The following is a 27,960-nucleotide window of genomic DNA, read 5'->3' on the forward strand; positions in this document are numbered from 1 at the left end:
ACCTGGAGAGAGAAGGATTGTTGGACTGTCAGCCAGTTGCCCCCCCTCTCATTAAGGAGGCTATTGTTAAAGGACTGTTCAGTTTTTTAGACTGATTTTAAAGGGATGCATGAGTCAAATCCATGTATAAAAAAATCCATGTATAACAAGGATGAACCTGTATATGGAAATATTTTGGAAAAAGGAGAATCCACACAAATGGATCAAAATAATGCTGGTTGAGACCAGCCTGTGCCACCAGGTACTCTCAGATTCTTCCTCTGTATCAACCTGTATAAACAAATCAGTGGACTCATGCACTTCAAACATATCTCTGCAGTTGTGCTTTTGCTCTCTCTTTAGGAAAAGTGCCACCTCCTCCCCTGAAAACACAGGCCTACAAAATTGAGGGTCAGAAAAGTTTTTTCCCAAACTTTATGGTGGTTTGATATGAATGTGGGTTGCTGATTCCAAAAATGGCATCCATTTTTCCCTATCACGTCTAGTTTCGGAGATATAGTATAGCCTCATTAGTGAATGGTTCAAGCAGCTTCCTCATGAGGAATCCATGGTGTAGGCTTCCTCACGAGGAAGCCGCTTGAACCATTCACTAAGGAGGCTATGCCATGTCTCCAAAACTAGACATGATAGGGCGAAACAGATGCCATTTTTGGAATCAGCACGCAAATATACCCAGGAATTGGTGTAACGTTTAAGGAAGCAAAATGTGTGTTGGCCTGTGAAATTACTGAATGTCCTCGTGCATGAAAGGCAACGCTTGCTTCCACAGAACCTACTTGGTTATTTCACTGATCCAAGAATTATTATTTTTCCTAGTCCCACAAGCATTTGGAAGATTTTTGCAGGCAAAGACATCAATGTTGTTTGAACGGGGACAGCATCACAGATGAAGCAGAAACACATGGCTCTCACCTACACACAAATTTGCCATTGCTGATGGTGAATCTGATCACAGGTGATAAATTAAGTTTCCTCTTTATGACATTATATTCACATGTGTGAACCCTCAACCACATACTGTATGAGATGGTCATTACTGGGCTGTTTCCCGAGAAGCCAAACACATGGTTGACTACATTGCACATGTAGTGTTTGCAAAGCAACAACCCCAAGCTCCCTTGAATCATTTGAATTCACCCAAAGACTGCACTTCAAAGTGTTAAAAAAAGTTTTTTTTTTTTGGATGGGCTTAAATTCCTCTCACCTATCAAGGTGCAATCGGCTTTCCTTTGCACCAAGGTCTGATTTAAATGTTTCCATTTCCTATTTAACTTGGAGCAGCTCTGCACATTACATATGGAAATCCTACAACTAGAATAGCTAGACATCAGTCATGGCCTTGCTTCCCATCCTTTTGTGACTAATGATGATCAGCCCAACTTCTTGCGCAGAGATAACACAGGGACTAGATGGCCTCTCATGCCAGCTTTCTACACCAGCTATACCCAGTGCAGAGAAACCACAGGGAACCAGATCCCAAGAGCTGTAGCCCGGAGGCAAGGAAGTTAATTATAATAGCACGGTAATTAGAAGACTGCTAGAGACTTACTGTTTCTATCTTTGCTTCAAATACATATTCAGTAAAAATTGGATCACTGAGAATATTAACATCCCCAACTAAGCAGTGGAGTGGATGTGAGGGATTGGGCGCTTCTGACTATTAATGGCTCAATAAGCACAACAACAAAGACACACAAGGTAGTAAAATGGTATTTAGTAGATTCTGACTACATGGACTCAACCATATATAGACTCAAAGGCTGGGCACTTCAAGCAACAGAACCCTGTGCCCTTCTACCATCCACCCATTGTTCTCCACCTGCAAAGAAAGCAGATCTGAAGGCTGACCTAGATTTGTGAGAAGCTCTGTGGTCTCCTCCTGCTGGCTGGAGACTGGTTGAGTTCTCCCTCCAAAGAAGCCCCAACTGCTTCCTTGGGAGGTGAAGCACTACATGAGCGGTTTATACTTGCTAAAGGGATGTTCCAAGTTGGCTCCAGTTTTTCAGAGTTGTTGCATATAAGGTAAGGCAGGATTACTGAGGGCTTGCAGAAGAACAGGGGAAGAGCAGGTGCAGTCTCAGTGCACTCCTCCACTGTAGTTTACCACAGTGCTGAGTTTGCAAGGCCAGTGTGGCTGTCCCCTCTTCTAAGTAAGTGCTGCTAAGTTTTCAAGCAAGTGCTCATCGATCAGGTAATAATCCTGGGTGAAAAATTTTGTTCTTAGACTTTACTGGTGTGAATTTCTTCCTTCACCATATTGGCACGGATTTCATTCGTTTGCTATCCTTATAAAAATTGCCTTTGTAAAAAGTACTCCAGCCCCACAGATGAATATATACTTTGGCATTATCAAATGACTGAAGAAGCACCATAGCACCAACTCATGCTGCAGATCTGGGCAATCTGACCAACAGCACAACAGGTGGAAAAAAATCTACCACCCTCATGCCATGCAGAATGGGCACATATAATGGGGAAGGGAGGCAAGGGACAGATAAACTTGTGCCACATGAGACAATCGATCATGATGACGGAGGATTGGATGAACTTGTATTCATTTTCTGCCCACTTGGTAGAGCTGTCCATGTGTGTCTTTTTTCCTCATCTTGTTAGGTTTCAGCTAGTAACACCTGCTATCAAGAAACAGGTACAAACTGAACGGAACACACACACACACACACACACACACACACACACACTCTCTCTCTCTCTCTCTCTCTCTCTCCCCCCAATAGGGACCATAAGGATAATCAAAACATTTACTGCATGTGTGCTGAATCACTACTAGCCTGTGACTAAATGTGCAGTTTAGATGACCCCTTCACCAGCTGACCCACAGGGTTATTTGAATGCCTCATGACTTGACCCAGCTCTTACTTTCCTTCTGACCATATCCTCTGACTTTAAGAGAGACCACTGTGACATCTGGCAAGATTTTTTTCCCCAAGATCTCTCCCTGGCTGTCTTGAGAGAAATGAAGGAAAAGTCATGCCTTTATGCGTAGGAAGTGCAAAAGGTCTGAAAGGCACTTGACTAGGAAAAGAAATGCTAACATTTCTGTTTAGCCCTAGATCAGAATCCTATGGTTGCTAAAATCTATAGCTATCAGTCCCGCCAACAGAGATGCTTCCATTCAGTTCTGCCCTTTGAGGCTACACAGATCTTTAAGTCAGCCCCCCCCCTTTGAGCCCAGACCTAATCCTCAGTACCCCAGACCCTGCAAGTAAATTAACTCATCACCACCGTGTCATATCATAACCTTCCGAAAGCACTACTTGGCAGATAATCCATGGACGGCATGGCCACATTCTGGGAGCTGGGTTTTAACTTTCAGCTTCACAGCAAGTCTGCTCTGCTTTTCCATCCCTGTGTCATGGTTTGGGACCTCCCGGTTTCCAAGCAACTGCAAGAGAGACTGATCTCCGAGGGCAGGGTGACAGGTGCTCCAGACCAGAGAAAATAAGCACGGAATCTTGTGAACCAGAAGACTTGTTTCCACTTGCACTTCACTTTGACATTTTGAGGGCCTTCACCACCGGCTTTGCTTTAAAGTACTGTTTAAACCTTATGTCTGCATACCTGCAGAATGTGAGAGAGAGGGAGGGGGACCCTTGTTACATCTAGTTCTACTAGCTTCCCCCCCTCCACATTAGTTTGACTATGTCTTCTGTTCTTTAGTGCACATAAGTGAAGACCTGCAGAACTTGGAAGCTTGCCCTCTTACCCTGAAGGTCTTCACTGGAGTGTGCAGTTAGCAAGACTCCAATCTTGATACTTGAAATGTTTTAATAGCACTTTAGACATTGTACCCCCAAACAAACATGTAAGGGAGATAATTACTATTCTTAACTTTGCATAAAAGTAGTAACTGGCATCTTCTTTTTGTCAGTGATATTACCAGGTTTACTGCCATGTCCCTTACACTTCCTTTTCCAATGGAAATACTCACCTGGCAAAATTGAAGTCTATAGTGGAGAACTGGGCCTGAATCAGGCCCCAGCAAGCCCAAATGAAATGGGAGGCCTGGAATGGAAAAACAGATATCAAGGACACACATTTGAGGTGTGTTTGAGAAACTGAAAATTGAGTGAAGACAAGCTTAATTTTAAGAGCTGGGTTGAAGCCCTCTCACTGCTTTCAGTACAAACATGCAATTTTTTCTGTTCTGGGCCATACACTGACAAACCCATTCAAGTGTGCAGCAGGACTCAGGGTAAAGACACAGACAGTTGTGGAGAGAACTTATTGGCTAGTGCTTGTAAAATCACAAACAAAATCCCCTCATGCTGTCACTGGAGCAATTTTAACAGCTTTGAAGAAAACCTTTGCATATTTTTAAAATATAACATGAACATATATCTGTCTATGAAAATACATATACTACTTTAATTTATTTGTAAGTTGAATTCCAGATGAAGGAAGGGGGGGAGGCAATAGAAAGGTCTATTTTAACATCTAGCCTAGCTCCAGACTGTGTTTGCCACATGGGGGTAGGAACAGAAGTGAGCACAAATGGAGACTGTGGGCCCAATCCTACCCAACTCTACCACGCCAATGTAGCAGCAATGCAGCCCTAAGGTAAGAGAACAACGCTCCTTACCTTGAGGAGTCCTCCTTGACTGCCCTCCTTTGCTGGATGCAGTGATGCCCCATTGGCATGGCTGCATCAGCACTGAAAAGTTGGATAGGATTGGTTCATGAAAGAAGAGGGGGAAATGGAGATATCAGCACAGAGGAAGCAAGAGATGAAGAGGGGTTGATAACTGGGGAATTTATAAAGACCTGTGGTGATACAGGGAGAGAAAAGAGGGTGCTATGAGGTGCATAGAAAAGTCTGCCCTCTGTATGGTGCAGGGAGAGACAGTCCATGCTAAGGAGTAAAAAGATGGAACCACTGAGGTTCAGAAAGCCCTGCAGTGTACAGAGGGAGGGAGAAACAGCATACAAGAGAATGGACTAAATAGCAAACACAATTCAAATGTTACAAAAAAATGCTTTTTCTGTGTTTAAGTTAGTGATGCAGTCATCTCAAGTTCATAAACATGTACCAGTGCATGTCATATTTTCTCACTCTTGTCCTGCCCTTTTTTCCCCATGAAGCACATACTCACTAAAGCAAACTGGTTCACTTGCACATAGAGGGTCTCCAGTTCTCCTTCGGACACGGCGCCACTTTCTCCCCTGCTTTTGCTTCCCTCTCCCTGGTCCTCCAGGCCAAGTCTCTTGTAGGCTTGTAAGTAGTGCCACAGCCACTGCAGCTGGACCTCCCGGCAGGGGTACAGGCTATAATCCACCTCGTTCAGTCCTGGGAGCCAAAACAAGCAGTTGATAGAAAGTAAGATGAGAGGGGCAATGAGGACAGTTTTCAGAGTAGGAATGGATAGTAAATGAGTCTCCAAGTGCAGGATGTCAAGGCCAGCGAGAATAACTGGCAGGCTTTCAGCCAGTTTTCAGGCTTGCTTGAACTACTACGCTACTCCATAGAGCTAAAGTGAATTGAGCTGGCCTGTATAGTTCAAGTGGCACTGCTTTTAACTGAGAACTAAAAAGTTCGAAACAACAACGTTTGGTGGAGGTCCTGCTGATTTCATTCCTCATGCAATATGATTTTTATCCATTCACAGAACTGGGCTTGGGCCCTCCCCTGCCTTTCCCCCTTCTGTTACCGCAAACAGCTGTTACCCAATGAGCCATTACCATTTTTGACCTGCCTCACATTGTTGTTGGGTCAAGAGGAAACCACTGACTTGGCCATCCACATCAATTCTTACAGGTTCATTCCAAAAGTCTTCCAGTTTGACCTTGCTTGGCTTTTATGATCCAAATAGAACAGAGCACAAGCTGGGAGGACAGCCGATATAATTAGCCTGACAATCATTTCCTGTATTATATAAGCTCAGTTAGAAGTGAATTAATTTAGAGATCAGGATAATTGCATGCAGGGCCTTCAAAAGGAGCTTGCTTCTAGTCTGACCTTTGAGCCAGAATGAGAACAGAAAGAAAATCTTACTGTAACCTAAAACAACTCTGATGGATTATCTGGATCCTTTTCAATCTGGCTTCAGGCCGGGCTTCGGGACGGAAACCGCCTTGGTCGCCTTGGTGGATGACCTACGCCGGGGACTGGACAGGGGGAGTGCGTCCCTGTTGGTCCTGCTGGACCTCTCAGTGGCTTTCGATACCATCGACCATGGTATTCTTCTGGGCCGAATGACTGAGTTGGGAGCTAGAGGCACTGTTTTGCGGTGGTTCCGCTCCTACTTGGAGGGTCGGTCCCAGATGGTGGTGCTGGGGGATGCCTGTTCGACACCCTGGCCCTTGAGATGCGGGGTGCCACAGGGCTCAATTCTGTCCCCCATGCTATTTAACATCTACATGAAACCGCTGGGAGAGGTCATCCGGGGCTTTGGAGTGGGGTGCCATCAATATGCCGATGACACCCAGCTCTATCTCTCCTTTTCTCCAGACTCCAGGGTGGCGGTTGAGGTCCTGGAGCGCTGTCTGGAGGCAGTGAGGATCTGGATGGGGGCTAACAAGCTGAAATTAAATCCGGATAAGACAGAGGCTCTCCTGGTTCGGAAATCCTCGATGCAGGTGCTGGACTATCGGCTTGCGCTGAATGGGGTTGCACTCCCTCTGAAGGAGCAGGTCCGCAGCTTGGGGGTCCACCTGGACTCGCAGCTGCTCCTGGATTCCCAGGTGGCGGCTGTGGCTAGGGGGGCCTTCGTTCAGCTTCAGCTGGTGCGCCAGCTGCGGCCGTACTTGGATCGTGCAGACCTGGCCAAGGTGATCCATTTCTCGGTGACATCGAGATTAGATTACTGTAACGCGCTCTATGTGGGGCTGCCCTTGAAGACGGTTCAGAAACTGCAACTAGTGCAGAATGCGGCGGCCCATGTGGTTACTGGAGGTAGGCGGTTCGACTCTGTCAGTCCGCTTCTCCAACGGCTGCATTGGCTGCCCATTCGTTTCCGGGCCCAATTCAAGGTGCTGGTATTGACCTTTAAAGCCCTATACTGCTCTGGACCAGGGTATCTTAGAGATCGCCTACTCCCGTACAATCCGGCTCGTCCTCTTAGGTCATCAGAGAAGGCCTTTTTACAAGTGCCGCCGCCTAGGGAGGTACGTGGGGCGGCTGCAACAAATAGGGCCTTCTCAGTAGTGGCACCAATGCTATGGAACTCCCTTCCCCTTGACTTAAGAATGGCTCCCTCTCTTAAGACCTTTCGGCGAGGCCTGAAGACCCTTCTGTTTAAACAAGCCTTCTGAGTTCTCGGCCTTTTAACATCTTTTTAACATCTTTTAATATTTTTACAGGCCTGATTCTTTTATGACTTGCTGCTGCTCTATGCTCTTTTTACCTAGTTTTTATTCTGACTGCTGTTTTTTATGATGTGTTAATATGTTTTTATTTGTTTTTAAATTATGTTTTTAATATGTTGTAAGCTGCCTTGAGTCCCTTCAGGGAGAAAGGCGGGGTAAAAATAAAGTTGTTTATTATTATTATTATTATTATTATTATTATTATTGATGGTACCAACTCTATTGTATGTTAGCCAGAACATCCTTGATCTTTAAAAGTTTGTGATTTAAAAAAAATATAATTTGCTAAAATCCACATAGACCATTTGCATTATTTAGAATCTGGTGTCTTTATAGAACTGGTTGGCAAGGAAGACAGTATTAGAGACCAGTAAGGAAGTACAGGGGGTAGAGAGCAGTCACTGGCTCTGTGTGGTTCCCGAAAGGGAAGAAGCCCCCCCCCCCATTGTGCAGCACCATGGGAAGGAAAGGCCAACAAGGTGAATGCTTTGTATGTGCCTGGCTGCTGACCGTCCACAATGCTACCAACATCATTGTTTCATCCAGGATTAAAATAAGATTCTAAGAACCCCTGAATCTGCCTGAAAAACCCATCTATTTTAGGAACTGCTCTGAGAAAATTAGGGGGTAGATTTATTTGCGTCTCTTCAAATACATTAAAAAAAAGTTTGCAGGAACATTTCCTGCTTCAAGAGAGGAAAGGGAGGGGAAAGAAAAGGGGAGTATAATTAGTCACCTGCAAATTCATTAAAATGATTCCCAATATCATATGCTTGATAGTTGTAACCAGTGTATTCATAATCTATGAACCGGACGTGACCTGAAAAAGGAAACAATGAAAATAATTGGAGCAGATTCTCAGCTGGAGCAGTTGCTTCTTAAAGGGACAAGAGAATTTGGCATGTGTTATCTTCAGGGTTCTTCTCAGGACACAAATCTGTCTGTTTTGCAATGTTGTGTGTGTGTGTGTGTGTGTGTGTGATACTAAGATAACAAACCTTCTGCTTCATTGTAGATGATGTTCTTGCTCAAGAGGTCATTGTGGCAGAAGACTACAGGAGATCCAAGTTGAGATAGATGTTCCTTCATCCAGCAAATCTCTTCTTCCAGCACCTCTATGCTGGGAATGGACAAATCTTGATGGAAGCTTGGGAAGGAAGAGAAAATGATGCTATTTACATTTGCAAACATCTCAGCTTTCATTGTACAAGAGATGACAGTATTTTAAGTTAGTAAAGTTTGTAAAGCAGGGGTCACTTTTCCTGGAGAAAGTCACCTTTCAGACATACAGAGCCTGATTCTCACATGAGAATCATGCTTCATCCACTGTCAATCCAAAGTTGTAAAAGCACACGACTGGGGAATCTGTGTCGAATCAGAATTCTGCACCTCATTCAATGTTCACTATTAGCAAATTCTGAAACATGCATCTGCCCATATGACTTCCATATCATTCTTATTTGGACAGTCACAATTTAGTTCTTAGTTCTCAAGTGCCATTACTAGCACATGTAAGTGAAATGAAGGACCAGGCCATGCCTAAATGGATGCTTCAGTTAATGCCTTAACAGCTTCTGTGTGAAACCACCAGAAACTCTCCCTGTAGAAAAACAAAACAAAACATTATTTCATGGCCTTTATGGGATCACTCAGCTCCTTGCCTTGATTGTTTTACACAATCCAGGAATTGCAGCCCAATCCTATGGGCCACTTACAACAGCAGAACTATCAACAAACATCATGGCACAAACATCACACTGCTGTTGCATATGACGGAGCTGCTGGTGGAAATGGTCAATGGCTCTGCGTTTGTGCCAGAACTATCCAGACACTCTGCTGGCCCAGGGAAAGCGGCAGAAGGGGTGGTTTGTGGGTGGTTCAGGGGAGGTTTTGGGACAACCTGCCCCATACTTGCCAAATAGCTGGCATGGGTCTAAGGAGGCACATGTTTGATCTGGCAGCCTACCAGGAGGCAAGCTAAAAAATGTTTTACTTAATTCTTGCTGGCTGTCTGATCATCACCATCATAGCATGTCGTGCGTGCTCTGCTGGTGTGGCTACATGCAATCCAGTGGTAGAGGACAGGGCTGGGCATTTGAAGGTGAGGGCCATCCAGAGTGAAAAGAGTATCTGTAAATTTAGGGGCTCTTGAGTCATCCGTGTTTCATCTGGGGATAAGAGCTTGCAAACAGTAGCATAGGCATGCCTCCTATACTTTGTGGCTTTTTAGTTTAGAAAAAGGCAGCTTAAGAATAGGAGAAAACATTAACAAATCTTATAAAATTATTCATGTTGTGGAGCAAGTTGGTAGAGACGAGTTTTTCTCCCTCCCTGTCATCTCCAGAACAGGGGTCATCCAATGCAACTACTGATGAGCTGCATCCTATACACACACTTACCAAGTCCCATTTGAGTCAGTAGGGCTAACTTTGAGTCAACACATAGGATTGCACTGCAAAGGAGATAGATCTTTGCACTGCACATAATTAGTCTGTGGAATTCACAACCACAAGATGTGTTTGGTGATGGCCACTAGCTTGGATGGCTTCAAAAAGGGATTGGAAACAGCCATGCAGGACAGGTCTATCATGTTGGCTATGTGCTACATCATGCCTCTGAATACCAGTTGCAAGGGAGAGATGGTGCAAAAGAAATGTGCCTTTTGCTCCTGCTTGGGGCCCTGTGGGAAACAGGATGCTACACTAGATAGACCTCTAGCCCAGATTTTCTCAAATGGTGGGTCAAGACCCACTAGGGGGCCGCGAGTCAATTTCAGGTGGGTCCCCATTCATTTCAATATTTTATTTTAAATACGTATATTAAACATGATGCTCCCATGGTAGGTAACTACCTTTGGGAACATTACAGACCTATACTTTTAACAGGCTACTATATCTATTCTTTTAACAATGAAAATAAATGGGACTTACACCTGGGTAAGTGTGGGTAGGACTGCAGCCTAGGATTGCTAAAAAATTTTCTGCCTGATGACATCATTTCTGGCGGGTCCCGACAGATTCTCATTCTAAAAGGTGGGTCCTGGTGCTAAATGTGTGAGAACCACTGCGAGTCTAGCCCAATCCCGCTTGGTTCTTCTTATGTAAGGTTTGGAATTGAATGGAAACCTATAATAACCTCAAACTGACCAGAGTGCAGGCAAAACAGCATGGTTGAAATACCCTAGGTTCAGTCATCTGTATAAACAAGCTATTGACTCAAGATAACTCTCTTGAATAAACCACTTTACGTTTCTCTAATTGTATAACAAAATGTTCTGTAAGGACACAGAAGATTTGAAGTGCAGGAAGGGCCCATTAAGGCTGCCCAAAGGAAACAGCTTTTTGAAGCTCTATGAAGAGAGACAGTTAAGCAATCCTGAACGCTCAGCAGTTTCAGGATGCACAATGGGAAATCATTTGCAAATTACAGAGAAGAGGAAGGTTTAGGGTGGGTATAGGTTAAGGATAAGTGTGGGCATTTGGATGATAGTACAATGAACTTCAACTTTTTCCAAACACAGGGCTCACCTGTAATCTCAATCTCATATACATATATCAGGGAGCTGCTGTCAAGTCATGAGTTGCACCCCACCAACCTAAGACCAACTGATTTATAAACTTTTATGCTTCGCTATTATTTTCAGACTTAGTCTCAAGGCCTGTCTGCTATTACCAATTTCCCTGAACATGTTTATACTACATATCAGATGTGTTCTGCATCGAATGGTGCTTTGACTTCTAACCCCTTCACCCATCTGCAGTGGAAGGATGCAGTACAGAACAGCTAGGAGAGGTACTGGGCCAAAGGACTGAAAATATGTTTCTCTAAACATGACCCAAGTAGGAGTAAACAAAGCTCCAAATTAAATTTGCTATATTTTAGTTTGAGAAACTGCCAGAATCCATTTTTATTTCTAAACAGAAAATGCTGCAAGACTTTAAAAAAGACTGGAAGATGCTTGCAGGTGGTGGAAAGGTTGATGAAAGTGTCAACCCAATGTGCAGCGGCAGTGAAGAAGGCCAATTCTATGCTTGGGATCATTAGGAAGGGTATTGAGAACAAAACGGCTAATATTATAATGCCGTTGTACAAATCTATGGTAAGGCCACACCTGGAGTATTCTGGTCCAGTTCTGGTTGCCACATCTCAAAAAAGACATAGTGGAAATGGAAAAGGTGCAAAAGAGAGCGACTAAGATGATTACGGGGCTGGGGCACCTTCCTTATGAGGAAAGGCTATGGCATTTGGGCCTCTTCAGCCTAGAAAAGAGACGCCTGAGGGGGGACATGATTGAGATATACAAAATTATGCAGGGGATGGACAGAATGGATAGGGAGATGCTCTTTACACTCTCACATAACACCAGAACCAGGGGACATCCACTAAAATTGAGTGTTGGGAGAGTTGGGACAGACAAAAGAGAATACTTCTTTACTCAGCGTGTGGTCGGTCTGTGGAACTCCTTTCCGCAGGATGTGGTGACGGCATCTGGTTTGGATGCCTTTAAAAGGGGATTGGACAAGTTTCTGGAGGAAAAATCCAATACAGGGTACAAGCCATGATGTGTATGCGCAACCTCCTGATTTTAGAAATGGGTTAAGTCAGAATGCCAGATGTAGGGGAGGGCACCAGGATGAGGTCTCTTGTTATCTGGTGTGCTCCCTGGGGCATTTGGTGGGCCGCTGTGAGATACAGGAAGCTGGACTAGATGGGCCTATGGCCTGATCCAGTGGGGCTGTTCTTAGGTTCTTATGCCATAGTAACTAGAAAGTCCTAGAATACAAAATAAGAAGGATAAGACATGCATGCTTTTTGGAAAGGAGGGCAAATGTCTGGAAGCAGTTTCAGAGTACACACCTCCTCTTTTCAAACCATATGAACATTTTAACTTTCTACAGAAAATGTTCATGAACCTTAAAAGCCATGGTTTGTAGTTCCTCAGTGTTTGAAATTCATATGCCACCCAATATTCTAACCAAACCTCCATCATAGACCTCCAATTAAAACTTGTTTTGAGTTTGATTTGTTAAATCACATAGTTCCAAAGCACAGAAAACCAAATGCAGGCATGCCCCTGCATCCGTGGGGGTTCCATTCTGGAACCCCCCACAGTTACTGTGAAACTGTGGATGTGGATGAACGCCTGCCCCCCACCTTCTGGAGCCATGGGGAACTCTGCTCCCTGTGCCTCCAGAGGGTCCTCTGAGCCCAGCAGATGCTTATAAGGCATTAAAAATGTCATTTCTGGTTTCTCCAGAAGTTGCATTATTTTGACTGCCACGCTCAGTCGGAGCCTGGCAGAGGCCATGGATGTCTGTCGATGGCCTCTGCTGGGAACACAGAACACTCTGGAAGTGAGAGGAGCAGAGCTCCCATCACCTCCGGAGGAGGTGCAAGAACCCGGGAGGTCCCACAGACCTGATCCACAGATAACTGAATCCATGGATATGCGATCTGCGGATACAGGCCCCCTCTGTAATTTATAGCTTTTTTGGAGAAACTTTTAGTCATGCTGAAAAGCTCAGACTTTTGGTTGTGAACTCTCAGTGGTCAAGCCTAGGATCCAATAACAGCTTTACTGGTTTGTTTGTTTTTAAATTTCATTTTAATTACTTCTCTTTTCCAGTTCATTGCTGGGTCCAATGCCCTTCACTCCATATGTAAAATATCAACAACATAACAGACTAAGGGCACAATCCTATCCTGCACTGGAACAGGCAAGCCAAGAGGCTTGCGCTGTATCCAGCACGGGATAGGGACCCAAAGCAGCTCAGTCAGAGGTTAGGGGAAACTTTTCTCCTCCTGAGGTGGAGCAAGTCCGAGGAGAGCAGAGCGGCTTGAAGCCATTCTGAACTTCCCTGGAACGGGGGTTGGAATCCAGTGTAACTGCTGGATTCCAGCCCCGTCTCCTGCTCCACACCCACCTGCCCTTGGGCCACCCCCCACCCCAGGATGTCTCCCTCCCCCCATCCCAGAGCCTTGCGTAGGATTCAGCCTCCGTGTGCTAGTGTACTTTTGTGCGCTGGTGCAGTTTGCTTGTGAGTAGGCACAAATGTGCTTTATGGCATATTTGCGACTTTCCTGGGCCGGTGCAAGGGACTTGCATTGGCCTAAGGCTGCCTCTGGATTGCGCCCTAAAGCTGCAGGGTAATAAATGCAGTAGCTGGAGATTAGTTTGGCTTTCTTTACCTGGGGTTTGATGACTTTTCGGCAAACTCTGTTTTCACTACGTTGAAGTACTTGTGCAATCTGTGCCATAGGCAGGGCTTGGGAAGACTACCATTGGTGTGAATCCTGTGCATTCTAGCCATTTCTTGGGCAACCAGCCTAAAATAAATCACAGAGATACAGTTGTTCAGTGGTCACATCTGGAAAAAAAATGCCTGGCTTTCAATAAAGGTTGCTGCAGCATCCTCTAGGAAACAACCAAACTCAAAGACAAAAGAACTCAGATCAAGCTGCACCTGCAATCTATCTGGGTCAGTAATGTCTGTACTGACCAGCAGTTGTGCTCCAGGGTTTCAGATGAGGGTCTTTGCCAGCCCTCTTGGATATGCCAGGGATTGAATCTAGATCACCTGAATCTCAGGCAGTTACTCTGAGGCTACAACCCTTCTCCACAACTGCATGAAGAATGTGTCAAGTGCACTGCCCAAAACTCCAGCCTGAAACAAATAAACTTGGCCCCACACATTATAGGTTACTTCAAAGGACTCAAGATTTTTTAACAGAAAATGCTAAAGTGTTTTTAAATTAATTCTAAGAAATGAAACCTGGACGAGACAGAAATGCTGTATGCTGGGAAACTCCCTGATCTAAGCTGTGGTGCACAGCCTGTTCTCTAAGGGGTTACACTTCCCATGAATAATCAAGTCTGTGGCTTGGGAGTGCTTCTGGACTAGGTGTTATCCATGGGCACCCAGCTGCCACTGGTTGCTAGGAGCGCTATTTTTGCCAGCTGCGGCCCCTTCTTGCAGAAGATCCACCTCTTTTAAAAGTTAACAGGCCACCTTTCTAGCAATTGAGCCACCAAGATAACTTAAACTTGATGTTGCTGATACTGTTAACAGCCAAATAAAAGAGCTCAACATGCAGAACTAACGAGTGCAAAACACACAAGCGAAATATAACAAGCAGAAAGCAGCAAATATAAATCTGACCAAAGTACATCATAGTCAAAGAAAAGACAGATGAAACAAAAATGTCTGTACTGTCCACTTAAAAGCAGAGATAGAGGTGCCAGCTGGGCCTCACAGGAAAGCGAATTCCATAGCCAGGAAGCCATTGTTGCAGGCCTTGTTTTGCAGATCAGAGCCTCAAATGATAACTGCACTGTGCAGGCAAGCTCGTGTGGTAGAATGCAATCCTTCAGATACGCAGATCCCAAGCCACTTAGGGCTTTATAGGCAACAATCCGCATCCTGAATTGTGTTCACAAACCAATCCTATCCAGGGTTTACAAAGATGAATCTCACAGTTCACCACCGTAAGTTCTGGACTATTGGCATGAAAGCCACATCGCCATCATGTGTGCCATGCACAAATGGCCCAAGCCCCTACGTGTGCGAAAGCACTCCCTGACATCTGGCCAGAGCAGATAGATAGGTCAGCGGCAGGGACGGTTCAGGGGAGAAGCGTTTTGGGGCAGGGGATAGGCTTGAGATAGGTTTGGGAGGTCTGTCTGTCTGTCTACGCATAGATCAACACACAGCCTGCTCCTGCTGGCCCAGCACTATTGCACCTGCACAAAAGCACCACAACAAACTGTGCCTGCATGAAAGTGCCAATCCAGCCATCTGTGACTCAATGTTCATAACAGATGTACATAACTCAGGGATCCAGTGTACATATGGAAAGGTGAAAGAACTATCAGTGGTTCCCACTGGATGCATACTTCAGTTCTAAATCTACAGAAGCTTGATTACTAAATGACAAGCCAAGGAAGCTCAAGCCCTACTGGCTCCAATTTGCTTATATACCAAATGCTTCTGCAGAATATGAAAGTTCACCTTGAACATGAACTGCTGTTCAGAAAATCCATCCTTTAACTTCTAATGAAGACCAACAAGAATGCTAATACATGCAAGGGTTACTTTTTCTCTTGTTCACTGGTCTATCAGTGAGGTCAGTCAAAGGACACAGAGCCACTGACGTGCCACCAAGCACCCCTTCCAAAGTCAGGCCTTGTGTTTGCCCAACAAGACTGCTGACCTCAGATGGGTCAGTGTCCCTGAAAACACCCCACTGGAAGGTGTTCACTGGAAAAGAAAACATAAGCCCCAAGCACAGCAGAGACAGTAGGCAGTAGCGCTAGTCTCTCTCAAGCAATGAGTCACTGTTGCCTTCCTTTCAACAGGCTGAGCTCAGCTCTTTACTATCCAAGAAGTGTGTGTGGTTGATGGGAATCTTAGAAGCAGAATCATTGGAAACAGGATCTCCAAAATGCTCAGTGTCCATTTAGACCAATTCTCTTCCTGGTCACTGCCTTCATGAACAATCAAGAATTACTTAATGATTCAAACAACAACAAAGAGCATAATTAAATTGGTCTGGAAAATGCCAGGTCTGTCTGAACCTGAGGGCCCGATCCTATCCAACTTTCCAGTACTGGTGCAGTTGCAATGCAGCCCCAAATTAGGGAACAAATGTTCCCTTATCTTGAAAAGGCCTCTGTGGCTACCTCCCCAGCACAGGATGCAGTGCATGCCCCATTGACATGGCTGCACAGGCACTGGAAAACTGGATAGGACTGGGCCCTTAACATAACACAGAAACATTCAGGGCTGGCCCAAGACTGGAAATTTTGAGGCAATGTGCCAACTGCTGCCCCTCTTCCCAGGTGATGCTCCAGTCTCTACTTCTCCCACACCCCAGACTGTAAAAGTAAAAGAGGATGGAGTGGGATGGAGTGGAAGAGAAGAGACAGGTGGTTTAGAGCAGTGTTCTTCAAAGCATGGGTTCGGAACCCAGTACTGCTTTTCACTGGGTCACAAGATCAGATAAATAATATACAAGAATGCCTTACATGGCATAAAAAGTCACTTCTGGTTTCTGGGAAACTGGAAGTAGTGTTTTTTTTTGGGGGGGGGAGGCCATTCTGAAGCCTGCAGAGGCAGTGGGTAAACATACGCTGCCTCTGCGAGCTTCAGAAAGCCCTCCAGAGGCAACTGGAGCACAGCTCTGGTCGCCTTTGGAAAGCTCAGGTGGGGCAAAGTCTGTCTCCACGCAGGTTCAGGAGACTCGCATTGAGCCAGATCCACGAATACAGAATAAAAACCTGTATCTTTTTTATATTGTACTTAATGCCATTAATGCATTTTTATTAGGTATTTATGGAAAAAAGGAATGCAATATTATTGCACTGGGTCATGAGAAAAAAAGCTTGAGGAACACTGGGCTAGAGGAATGTCAGAGTCAGAATCAGTCTAATTAACTTGGACCCAGAGGAGGAGCAGTAGAAGCAAGAGGGCAGACAGAGGTGACAACCTCAGTCAGCCTCATGGCTGGGCCGGCTCCAGAAACTCCAAATACATTAGGGTCTTTCTGGAAGTTTTAGAAATCAGATGGGATATAAATATGTTCAATACATAAATATATCTCAATGCCTCCAGGAAATTTTACACCAGTCGATTGGGATTAGGTCTGTAAGGACACATCTCTATAGAGCTAGTTGTCTAAAGTTGATGTACTCATAAGAACATAAGAACAGCCCCACTGGATCAGGCCATAGGCCCATCTAGTCCAGCTTCCTGTATCTCACAGCGGCCCACCAAATGGCTCAGGGAACACACCAGATAACAAGAGACCTCATTCTGGTGCCCTCCCTTGCATTGGCATTCTGACATAGCCCATTTCTAAAATCAGGAGGTTGCACATACACATTATGGCTTGTAACCCATAATGGATTTTTCCTCCAGAAACTTGTCCAATCCCCTTTTAAAGGCATCCAAACCAGATGCCGTCACCACATCCTGCGGAAAGGAGTTCCACAGACCGACCACACGCTGAGTAAAGAAATATTCTCTTTTGTCTGTCCTAACTCTCCCAACACTCAATTTTAGTGGATGTCCCCTGGTTCTGGTGTTATGTGAGAGTGTAAAGAGCATCTCTCTATCCACTTTATCCTTCCCATGCATAATTTTGTATGTCTCAATCATGTCCCCCCTCAGGCGTCTCTTTTCTAGGCTGAAGAGGCCCAAACGTCGTAGCCTTTCCTCCTAAGGAAGGTGCCCCAGCCCAGTAATGATCTTAGTCGCTCTCTTTTGTACATTTTCCATTTCTACTATGTCCTTTCTGAGAAGTGGGGACCAGAACTAGACACAATACTCCAGGTGTGGCCTTACCATCGATTTGTACAATGGCATTATAATATTAGCTCTTTTGTTCTCAATATCTTTTCTAATGATCTCAAGCATGGAATTAGCCCTCTTCACTGCCGCCGCACATTGGGTCGACACTTTCATCGACCTGTCCACCACCACCCCAAGATCTCTCTCCTGATCTGTCACAGACAGCTCAGAACCCATTAGCCTATATGTGAAGTTTTGATTTTTTGACCCAATGTGCATGACTTTACACTTACTTACACTGAAACTCATTGAGGATACCCAATTCCCATAAGCATATTACATCTTGAACTCACACAGAAGAGAATGGTAGCAAGGTCACTGGGTGGACAGCACTGTCTGTAATACCAAGTGGTGGAATTTTTTTTTTTTTTTTTGGGGGGGGGGGTGTATCCTCCTTCTTGCAGGCATACATATTAGCATCCTGAGCCAAACTGAAAGCAGGACAACATTCTGCTCAGATGAAGTTTAGGCAAATATTTTCTCCCTGTTGGTAGTTATCAAAATAATCCAACTATTGGGAAAGGACATACCAACCCTCTCCAACACACACCTGAATATCTGTGGTTGCCGCACGTGCTCTGGTCCCAGAGCCTTCCCTTGCAGGAACTCATAGCAGTAACCATTCTCAAACGTGAAGTAGAGGTTCGGGGCACAGCCGTGGTCTTGGAGCACTTGGAAATTCCTCAGCTCATTTGCTCGGTCTACAATCAGTTCCGTTTTCCTGCCATAGACCCGTACCAGGACCGCGTCCCTCATCTTCTCATCCGTGAAGCAAGCCATGAGCTTGTTGGTGATGCCATCAGTGAAGAGCTAGGTGAGGAATGAAGAGAGAAGAGACTGCTGCTGTGTGGTGCTGGTTCATTACTGTTCGTCTTGTGGTGCTTGGGGTGGGGGAGGCTTAACAAAGGGGCAAATTTCCCCATTTCAGCTGACTATAAGATGATGTGCAAAGGACATCCTGCAAATAGGACTGTTGAGACCACAGACCTCAAGGCTGAAAAAATATAGCGTGCTGCCAGCCAAAAAACTGTTGCAAGGAGGCAGCATATATCAGTGCCCTTCCAACACCAAAAGTGAAAGTCTCTCCTTCCTGGGTCATACTTACATGAGAACTACCACCTTTCAATTTTCCTTTAACACTGCAGAGGGAACAAGGCAATGTATGAGGGAGGAGGGGTAGAAATGTATGTATGTATATATGTATTAGTTATGTTGCACTATCAATATGCACGGTGATTTACAAAGAACACACAGACAGGTGCCAGCCCTGAGGAGCTTACAGACTAAAATGAAACACAGGGGAGACGAGAAGAAGGGAAAATAAATGGGGATGTGCTGAAGTTATAAATAAAACAAGGCTTTGTCCGGACTGTCCCTGAGCTCCGTTTTGTTGAAGCACTGAAAGCCATGTGAAATCAGCTTTGGAGCTCTTAAAAGCAGCACATACACCTTCCCTTAATTCAGACAACAAATTTTGTACAACGCAAAAAACACATGGCACCAACCCACCCAAACTAGGTCCTAGAGATGTAAACAAGCCACGAGACGAGCAGCACAGGATGGAGATATCTCGACTGAGGACGCCTGTGTCGCTGCTTGGAAGGCTCTTCACAGAGGGTTTTGTTCAGTCCTCTCCCAAACTTGGCCTGCTGCCTCAACATATAGAATTCTTCTTTTCCCACGCTGGAGAGACAAGCTCCTGAATTCCACGGCCACTCTTTCTCGCTGCCCCTTGTACATGCTCAGAACACCCCTTTTCCCAAGGCAGCATCTGATCCTCTAGGCAAAACTATCTAGCTGGTACTGCCAGGAAAAGGACATTATTGCACCCAACTACCTGTGGGTCAGGGTCTTGTCAGGCTGGTAGCATCTCTCTTCAGCACATCCTAGCAGCATCTGCTTTGACCCTAGCAGTGAGAAAGGTTGCCCACATTTGGGGGACAACGCGGAAGTTACGTTTACAATTCCCAAGTCTTTGCTTGGTTCAATCCAAGCAAAGTGCACCACTGCTATGTCTGCCCAGGTTCAGTTCCGAGGTACATAATGCATATAAATGCCACGTGTCTGTCCTATTCTAACATGGCACTCCATTTATGGAAAGTCCTCGCCAGAAAGGCTCCCCAATGCCAAAACTGATGTCTTTCCAGCATCAGGCAGAGGTCTTTTTATTTGCTCAAGCCTTTCAGCATGCCGACTGAAGTGGATTTCATTTGACAGTTTTATTATCCCCACTGGGTATTCATCACTCCATTCTACACTGCTGCTTCTGTAGCTGTTCATCACCGTATTCCTATTGTGGCATCGTATTTTCTCAGTTATGATTTTGTCCGTCATCCTGGCAAGTTCGGTCTGTTTGTTTTCTAACACTTAGAATGAAGCTCATTGGGTAGCAAAATACCAGCAACCTGCTAACGCGTCCCCCCAGGAAGCTGCAATATTTATTTATTAGATTTAATATCAATAATATGTATGGGGTGGGGTGGAAAGGTTGGCATTTGTAAATCATATGCCGATTACAAAAAAGATCCAAGTAAAACTTATACATTCATTTATATAAATGAACGAATAAAATTTAAAACAGATTTTTTTTTTTGGTCCTTGAACATGTGTAAAATGTACAACTTGGCCCTTGTCATGAAAAGTTTGGAGACCCCGTTCTAAACTGTAGTGCAGCATATTTTAAGTTTTTGAGGGCACAATCCTTACCCACTTTCCAGCACCGATATAAGGTCAATGCGGATCCTACATAAGGAAACAAACATTCCCTTACTTTGAGGAGGCCTCCGTGAGTGCCACCCAACTGCAGGATGCAGCACACGTCCCATTGACACAGCTATGCTAGCGCTGGAAAGTTGGTTAGGATTTGGGCCTAAATAACTGCCCTAGAGATGGGTAGTGCCACTGGCAGGAGAAAGGTTTAGAACCTTTAGGCACAGAGAAAGGTTTAGAACCAAGTTTGGAAGTGCCCAACTATGCTCCTCACCTATATACTGGCCCCCGGTTCAGTTTTCCTTCAAACAAACCAATGTTATCGAGAAAGAAGGAATGAAGTTAGTTCCATACTAGAGGAACACTTTTAACTGCTCCTTTACATGTTCTTCTCCACCTGTGTGTCAGCAAAACCCCAGTTCTGATAAACCAAACTCTGGCTTTGTTTTCAAAGGTAGTATGCAATAAAACTGACAGAGAGGTTCCCCTCAACCCCCGTGGCCCTTAATAAGATTATTGACATTTATCCCCCTTGAGTTCCATAACATGAATTTTAGCAGATTAGCTATCAATCCTCAGCTGCCCTGTGCAAATATTTTTTTCTTCATTGTGCAGCCCACACCCTTTCCATCCTGGGGGAAAAAGTTCAGTCTCTCAGGAGCTTGCCTGGTGACAACATTCCCTCAGTTAATATTTACTTGCTGTTTCATTTCTAACTCCTAACAAATCTGTGGTCAGAAGTAAATACAGTAGTTGCATAGTCACCAACTACATCAAACCTGCTGCAAGTTCAAATCTGGTCGTTCCTGTGTAGGGACTTTAAAATCCAAATTTTCCAGACTCCAAAAAGGGACAAAAAATTTTTTCTTAACACTCATGCTTATGGACAAACTAGATGGTCAGTTCCCACAACATTTTAAGAAAGAATCAAAGCACTTTGTGAAATTTCTAGTTGTTAGAGGTTGCATTTTATTATTAGTAATTGTCCTAAGCTTCAGCCTCTCTCTTGGAATTTCCATATGTCCACCTTTGCTTGCTTTTACTGGTGATATCTGCTTGCCCTTCACTCTGTGCTGACACTAGGTTGCTGGGAGCTCTGGGGAAAAGTCCTGCACTAGGGGTCTCAACACTGATGGCGCACTGAATGCAACTGCTAGCATTGGTACTAAGGTTTCAGGAGTCAGCCTGGCTGAATGGACACAGTAATGAGTGTGGGCCCTTGTCAGTGCTCCACTAGCCAACTATTGATGAAACTCCTCCGCTCAGCAATACCTCAAACCCAGCATCAGGGTCCAGCCTGCTAAAGGACTAAAAAGATATCAGAGCCTTAGGCGCGTTGGGAGCTGGCAACAAGGGCTGCTAATCCCTGATGGAATTTTGTTTCTTTAATGAAGACATGATTCAGAGGACTGGAGGCTGCAGTGGTCCAAGGCTCCACTTTTTCCAATGTTATAGTATGCAGGTGATGCGTGCCTGAAGGCTGGACACCCAAGACTCTCTTTTTGTGTAATCCCCATTGATAGCCACTTCCACAGCTATAAGTGGAGAACATGATCCATAGGGATGACATGATAATGGAAGCCAAAGATGGTGTTGCTGCTGCCACGCTTCTAAGTACTAACTAATGAAAACTGTGTCATGACCACATCAACCAGGTGATCCTTGGAACACTGTCAGCCTGTGATATGGTGTTATTTAATGCAATTTAATGCTTGCGAAATTTTCACAGGAATGGGGTAGTGACTGGGAAGGGGAAGACTCCAGTCCTTTAGCTTCCAGTTTCCACTATCCCTGGGATGGAAGCTGTTATTGGCATCAGATCAGAACTGTGGTGTGCAAAGGGATTTAGGGCCCAATCCTATCCTAGCTCAGCACTGGCACTAGGTGTCTCAAACATGCCAAAAGGCATGTCCACGACACCCAGAGAGGAGTGAGCGCTGGCACCAGCCCAGCACCAGACTGACACCGTCTGGGAAGAACTCCGGGGCGGCAGTAAGGTCTGTTGAGGCAGGGGGAAGAACCAGGGTGGAACCCTGCTCTGCCATATCCTATCCTCCATGTCAGGCTGCAAAGCCCATATTGAAGACCTTCAGCAGCCCCAACGGCGCCGCTGGATACAGCAGTAGCTATTTTGACACTGTTGCACATGGCAGCAGCACTGGGTTTAGAACTGGGTTTCCCACCCCTTCCCCCACCATGCTCCCAATCCACATGCCTCCCCCCACCCTTCCATGGCTGCTATTTAAAGAAATATTAAACAAATGCATATACGCTAAAACAAATACACATGGGCCAATACGACAATCTACAGTGCAATCCTATGCATATATACTCAGGAAGCAATCCCAGTGGATTCAATGTGGCTTTCTCTCAGGCTAGAATGCATGGGATTCCTGACTGAGGGCATGCGTCATTTGGCCCATAATTTCTGCCCCAAAGACCTTATAGTGTAATTTTAGCACGTCCTTTCCTGGCTTTGGAGATGACCTTTTCCCATTCACATTCACTCTGCTCTTCCTGTTTAATTATACTTGACAGTTTATAAATTTGTAATGATCCTTCTGCCACTGATTTCCCATGCTTGCTGGGAATCTGCCTGCTGAGCGCACCCAGCCAAATTGGGCATGCACACAAACTCAAGCAGTCTAGTAATCATCTTTTCAAAACCACACTATAATTTCCATGCAGGGTTTAGGATCCCTGACAGGTGTTTGTGTTGTGTTGTCCCTTTTTCATTGTAAAGGGTACAGAGAGAAGGAGAGAGGCTTCACAGAGGCCTTCTTGCTGGTGGTTTACAGACAGGATACCACTTTGAGATGGATAGGTGACCAGGTTCAGTTTGATACTCAGTTAGAGCTGGTTGCAACTTATCATTCTTTCATTGGATGATTGAAAATAGTGCCATTGCCTAAAGTTTGTAATTACCTAGTCTGGAATATGAACTTGCCCAGCTCATAATGCACACCATCATGAAGTGAGCCCCCCCCCCAAGTTCTTCTTCAGCTTGAATTAAAATCCAAGCTGGTGCATGTTCCTCCCTGAGATTTTAAACTCAGCAGCAGCAACAGCAATATCCCAGGCATCAAGGATCCTAAGAATTCAAGGCCACTCAGAGACATGCCAGGAAGACCTCTTTTGTCACCATTGCTGCTATGTTGGGTAAAATGGGAAGGGAGGGTTATGGAAGGATACAGGGGCCCATAAGAATGTATCCCATTGATACATAGAAGGATATAGGGCAGGGTGCTCACACTTTTTTGGCTCGAGAGCTACTTTGAAAACCAGCAAGGCCCGGAGATCTACCAGAGTTTTTTTACAATGTTCACGCCATCATAACATATAACATTTATGTGTACAATGTATGTTGGTGTACCTTGCATAACCGCATGAGCCAATATTGCACAACACAACATAATTAACTATAAACATTTTTGTAATTACTTGAGTTTACTTTGATGACTTGCACTGAAGTGAATCAGCCAAGGATGCATAGTCCAGACAGTAGCTGCTGACAGCCAGCCTCAAGCACACTTCCAAATGTTCATTAGTCATGGTAGAACTTAATGATCTTCATGTAGGAAAAGCCTGACTCACATAAATAAGTGGAGCCCTTCCTGCCTCAGGTGCTCTTATATCCCTGAGGGCCCTAATGCCTTCAAGTGGCTGCAGCTGTGCAGCACACTCTGCTGGATGCCCAGGCCTTACCCTTAAAGGGGCCACTGCTGACACCACATCTACCTCCTCACCAGATCTTCCTCGATTCCAATACAAGTGGGGGGGGGGGGAAGCAGATCTCTATACAGACCAGTGCAAAAACAGGGGAAAGGTGTGGGGGAGGGAAGATCTCTATATAGACATAACAGCAAGACCAGTGCAAAACCCCTTGCACACAGAACCAACAGATGGAAGTTGGGGGGGGGGCAGATCTCTATACAGACCAGTGCAAAAACAGGGGAAAGGTGTGGGGGAGGGAAGATCTCTATATAGACATCACAGCAAGACCAGTGCAAAACCCCTTGCACACAGAACCAACAGATGGAAATTGGGGGGGGGGGCAGATCTCCATACAGACCAGTGCAAAAACAGGGGAAAGGTGTGGGGGAGGGAAGATTTCTATATAGACATCACAGCAAGACCAGTGCAAAACCCCTTGCACACAGAACCAACAGATGGAAGTGGGGGGGGGGCAGATCTCCATACATACCAGTGGAAAAACAGGGGAAAGGTAAGTCAGCCCCAGTAGAGTCAACGGGGCTCACTCCCAGGGATGTGTGGACAGGAGAGAAGCCTGCCAGCGGCTCCTCTCCCAGGGAGGAGCCTGCCAGGGGCTCACTCCCTGGGCTCCCTCCCTGGGCTCCCTGGACTCACTCCCTGGGCTCACAAGCCTGCCAGGGGCTCACTCCCAGGGATGCGTGGACAGGAGAGAAGCCTGCGAGCAACTCCTCTCCAGGTCTACTCATGAGTCGGCCCCAGTAGAGTCAAAGGGGCTCACTCCCAGGAATGCGTGAACGGGAGAGAAGCCTGCGATCAACTCATTTTGCCTCGCGATCGACCAGTCGATCGCAATCGACGTATTGAGCACCCCTGATATAGGGGCCCATTAGATGTATCTCTTCCACTCCCATAGATTCCATTCCTGATGGATTCCATTCCATTTCCAGTGATAGCATTGGGTGTCCGACGAGATCCAAATTTGGAACTGGGTCCCCCCAAAACTGAGTTATTTTTCAGTTTGGGGCAAAACATAGCATAGTTTATCAAGTCTTGTTCCATACTGAGTCAAGTGGAGTTCACCCATTTTGCCATAAAGGAGAGTGAGGATAGTTCCTGGAGTGCAGCTTTACCCCTGGGCAGGAACAGTTGGGTAGACTGCCCCCTTATTCAAGGCAAAAGAATACGGAATACTGTTTTACAACATGGGTGCAAAACACAGAAGAAATACAGTTTTTCATCCCTTCAGCGGTAGTATGCATATAAAGCAAAGTTACTTAGGCAATACTGCCATAAACAACTGCTGTCTGAAGGTAGATGTGATTAACCTTAAACATGCAACAATCAAGCCTTTTAGGGATACAGAGGTTAAAACAAACACAATCAAAGCCATTGTGAAAAGTACTCTGGATGTACCAGAGCAGGATCTGAGGGGGGAGCCCCCCCCCCAGCCTCTTTAGCACATGTTTCAAGCAAGCCAAGCACAGCTTTTCCATCTTAACTAGAGCAGATTGTTCAGCCTCCCGGTTTTGTGTAGGGATCTAACACACACGGTGACTGAAGTCTCAGCGCCCACGTGAATGAAGTTGTACCCTTTGCCTACAAGAATGTACCATTAAATCCTTTGAGCCAGGAACTGTGCGTTCTGCATATAAAAGGGGTCTTTCATCACAAGAAGCATAACGGAGTGCAGCCCTCATACACCCAATTGTGGTCCAGGAGTTTTCGAGTTGCAGACTGGCTGCATGATAGAAAACAAAACCAGGCACTGCTCCATTTGCTGGATTTACACAAACCTTTCCCCCTTTTCATAACACTAAGGGTGCAATCCTATCCCCTTATGTCAGTGTTTTCCAGCTTTCCAGCAATGCAGCTCTGAAGTAAGGTAAACACCCCCTTAGGTTGAGGATGCCTCCCTGAGTGATACCCAACTGCAGGATGCAGCACACATCCCATTGGCACCGCTATGCCAGTGCTGGAAAGCACTGACATAAGGGGTTAGGATTGTGCCCTAAAAGATAATGTGATCTAACATGGGTGTCTTCCTACAATGACATCCCTACAGAATCTCCCTTTCTGGAATCTCAAAACTAAGCGCATGGAAGCTTCTTGAACTCTTGGCTTGACATTTTAATGCACTTGGAAGTACTGGAAATCACGCCTAAGAAAAGATGGAAAGGTGTGGAACAGGGCTTCCTAGTTCTTGATTCTAGGCCGTTGTTTAGACTGCTCTGGCCACAGACAATTAGTTGTTTCTTGTTACTGCCATGCAGACAGGTGGGTGTGTCAGTGTGCACAGATGTTGTAGGCTTTGCAGGGGTCATACATCCAGGAAAATGGAGGGCACCAGGGCTTGCAGAACCCCATGAAGACATGCCTTAAGATGAAAGAGGGGAAAACGAGGCATGTTGATTCTCTTTCACAAGTACAAAAACTGAGGCACAAAGAACAGGTGTGACCTGGCCTGGCTACAGACAGTCAGCGAATGTCAAATCTCACAAACACTGGATGACACCGCTTTGTGCATGAACCCCCTACTAATCAGCCTCCCTGCTTAAAACAGGAGCATAATGACCAGCACAGAGTATGTAATTTATTCCCTTGTGAATCAATTCCTTGTCACTACTTCAAAGCTTTGCAGGGTGAGTGGGTGGGTGGGGTGAGATCGTGGCAGAGTTGTAACTGTGGGTTTAAAAACCAGGCAGGATAGAATGAGTGTGCCTGTCCCGTGCAAGAATGACCCTTGTAATACAATTTGTTCCGTATCATTCCCAACTGCTGACAGATATTCACACGTGTGTCTGACCCATGCCACGGACCACCCAACTGGAAGAGAAGAAAAGAAATGTCCTTTTACCACCCTGATTTCAAATACGAGTAAGGGGTGTTAGTGATGGGAACTAATCACCATTTCATAATATAAAACCCAGGCAGCTCAGCTGGTAGAACACCAGATCCTTAAACAGGGCATCCAAGGTTCCAGTGCTCTTTGGAGTAGGGGGGCCACAACTCTGTAGCACACTGCAAGTGTCACATGCAGAAGGTCCCAGGGTGAACCAATGGCCTCTGGCAGAAGGGTTGGGGGAGGCATCTTTCCAAGCCCTAATGACTGTAAACAGAGCAATGGAAAGCAGCTTTCATATGATTTTGTGCATGATGCACCCATGATGCGCATGAAGGGGCACATTAATTGTGTCTCGCCACTTTTAGAGACCAGAGTTCTCACTTCAGCCTAGACCTGTTGAATGTTCAAGCCCAAAGGCGAGGAGGCTTTGCACTTCCGACCAGACCACTCCCCACACGCCCCTTACTGGTGCATTTCCTTTGCTCGCAGAGCCCCCCCCCCCCGGCTGCTCGCCCACCCAGAGCCAGGAGTGCGCCTGCAACCCGATCAGAGCCCCTGTGCTGGCTCAGTGCTTGCTTGTACCTTGGTTTTAACTCGCTCCGTCTCCCATTGTGGTCGCAGCTTTCGGATGAGCTGCAGAGCCCCCGGCAGGACGTTGGTCTCATCCACCGCAATGCTGATACGCTGGATGGTCGGGGAGCTCGCGGAGACGCGTTGCTGCTGCTGCTGCTGCTGCTGGTCCTCCTCCATCCCCCGCCTGCATCTGGGCGCAGCGCTCGGCTCTCTCCAGGTGCGGGACGGAGTTAGGGGCCAAGAGAGCGGGGAAGAGCCCTCCTTGCCAGCAGCTCCACCCCCTCCGCCGCTGGAGGCTGAAGGTAGCCCATGTGGAGGGGCCGGCAGGGGAGGAGCCAAGCCCGGGAGGAATCCATGAGTCACGCTTTCACCCCCTCCTTCCCACCCCCTCTCCGGCAGGCGGATCCGATTGGAACATCAGGCGCTGCCCCCATTGTGATGTCACAGGGA

General features: G+C 45.8%; 1 protein-coding gene across 2 annotated transcripts; it reads right to left on the reverse strand.

Moving 5' to 3' along the window:
* Positions 1-602: 602 nt before the first annotated feature.
* ETNK2 (ethanolamine kinase 2) lies at positions 603-27,795 on the reverse strand. Of its 2 annotated transcripts, XM_066624942.1 has the most exons (8): positions 27,520-27,795; positions 18,223-18,482; positions 13,513-13,650; positions 8,322-8,470; positions 8,060-8,143; positions 5,112-5,305; positions 3,950-4,023; positions 603-3,579 (listed from the first exon to the last, which is right to left on the reverse strand). In XM_066624942.1, the coding sequence occupies exons 1-8, from the start codon at positions 27,685-27,687 to the stop codon at positions 3,507-3,509; spliced, it is 1,140 nt and encodes a 379-aa protein (XP_066481039.1). In that variant the 5' UTR covers positions 27,688-27,795; the 3' UTR covers positions 603-3,506. The 2 variants fall into 2 exon arrangements, with proteins under 2 accessions (XP_066481039.1, XP_066481040.1); XM_066624943.1 differs by lacking the exon at positions 13,513-13,650.
* Between the last annotated feature and the right edge of the window lie 165 nt (positions 27,796-27,960).

This window comes from Tiliqua scincoides, chromosome 4 (genome assembly GCF_035046505.1).
Source record: "Tiliqua scincoides isolate rTilSci1 chromosome 4, rTilSci1.hap2, whole genome shotgun sequence".
Lineage (NCBI taxonomy): Eukaryota > Metazoa > Chordata > Lepidosauria > Squamata > Scincidae > Tiliqua > Tiliqua scincoides.

What these genes read in the sequence shown, in the direction of transcription:
- ETNK2 (XM_066624942.1), bottom strand. Translation starts at nt 27,687, where the DNA reads ATGGAGGAGGACCAGCAGCAGCAGCAGCAGCAGCAACGCGTCTCCGCG. An exon ending in CATCTACAATGAAGCAGAAG is followed by an intron (nt 8,144 to 8,321) that starts GTTTGTTATCTT and finishes TTCCTTTTTCAG; the next exon opens with GTCACGTCCGGTTCATAGAT. An exon ending in ATAGACTTCAATTTTGCCAG is followed by an intron (nt 3,580 to 3,949) that starts GTGAGTATTTCC and finishes CACATTCTGCAG; the next exon opens with GTATGCAGACATAAGGTTTA.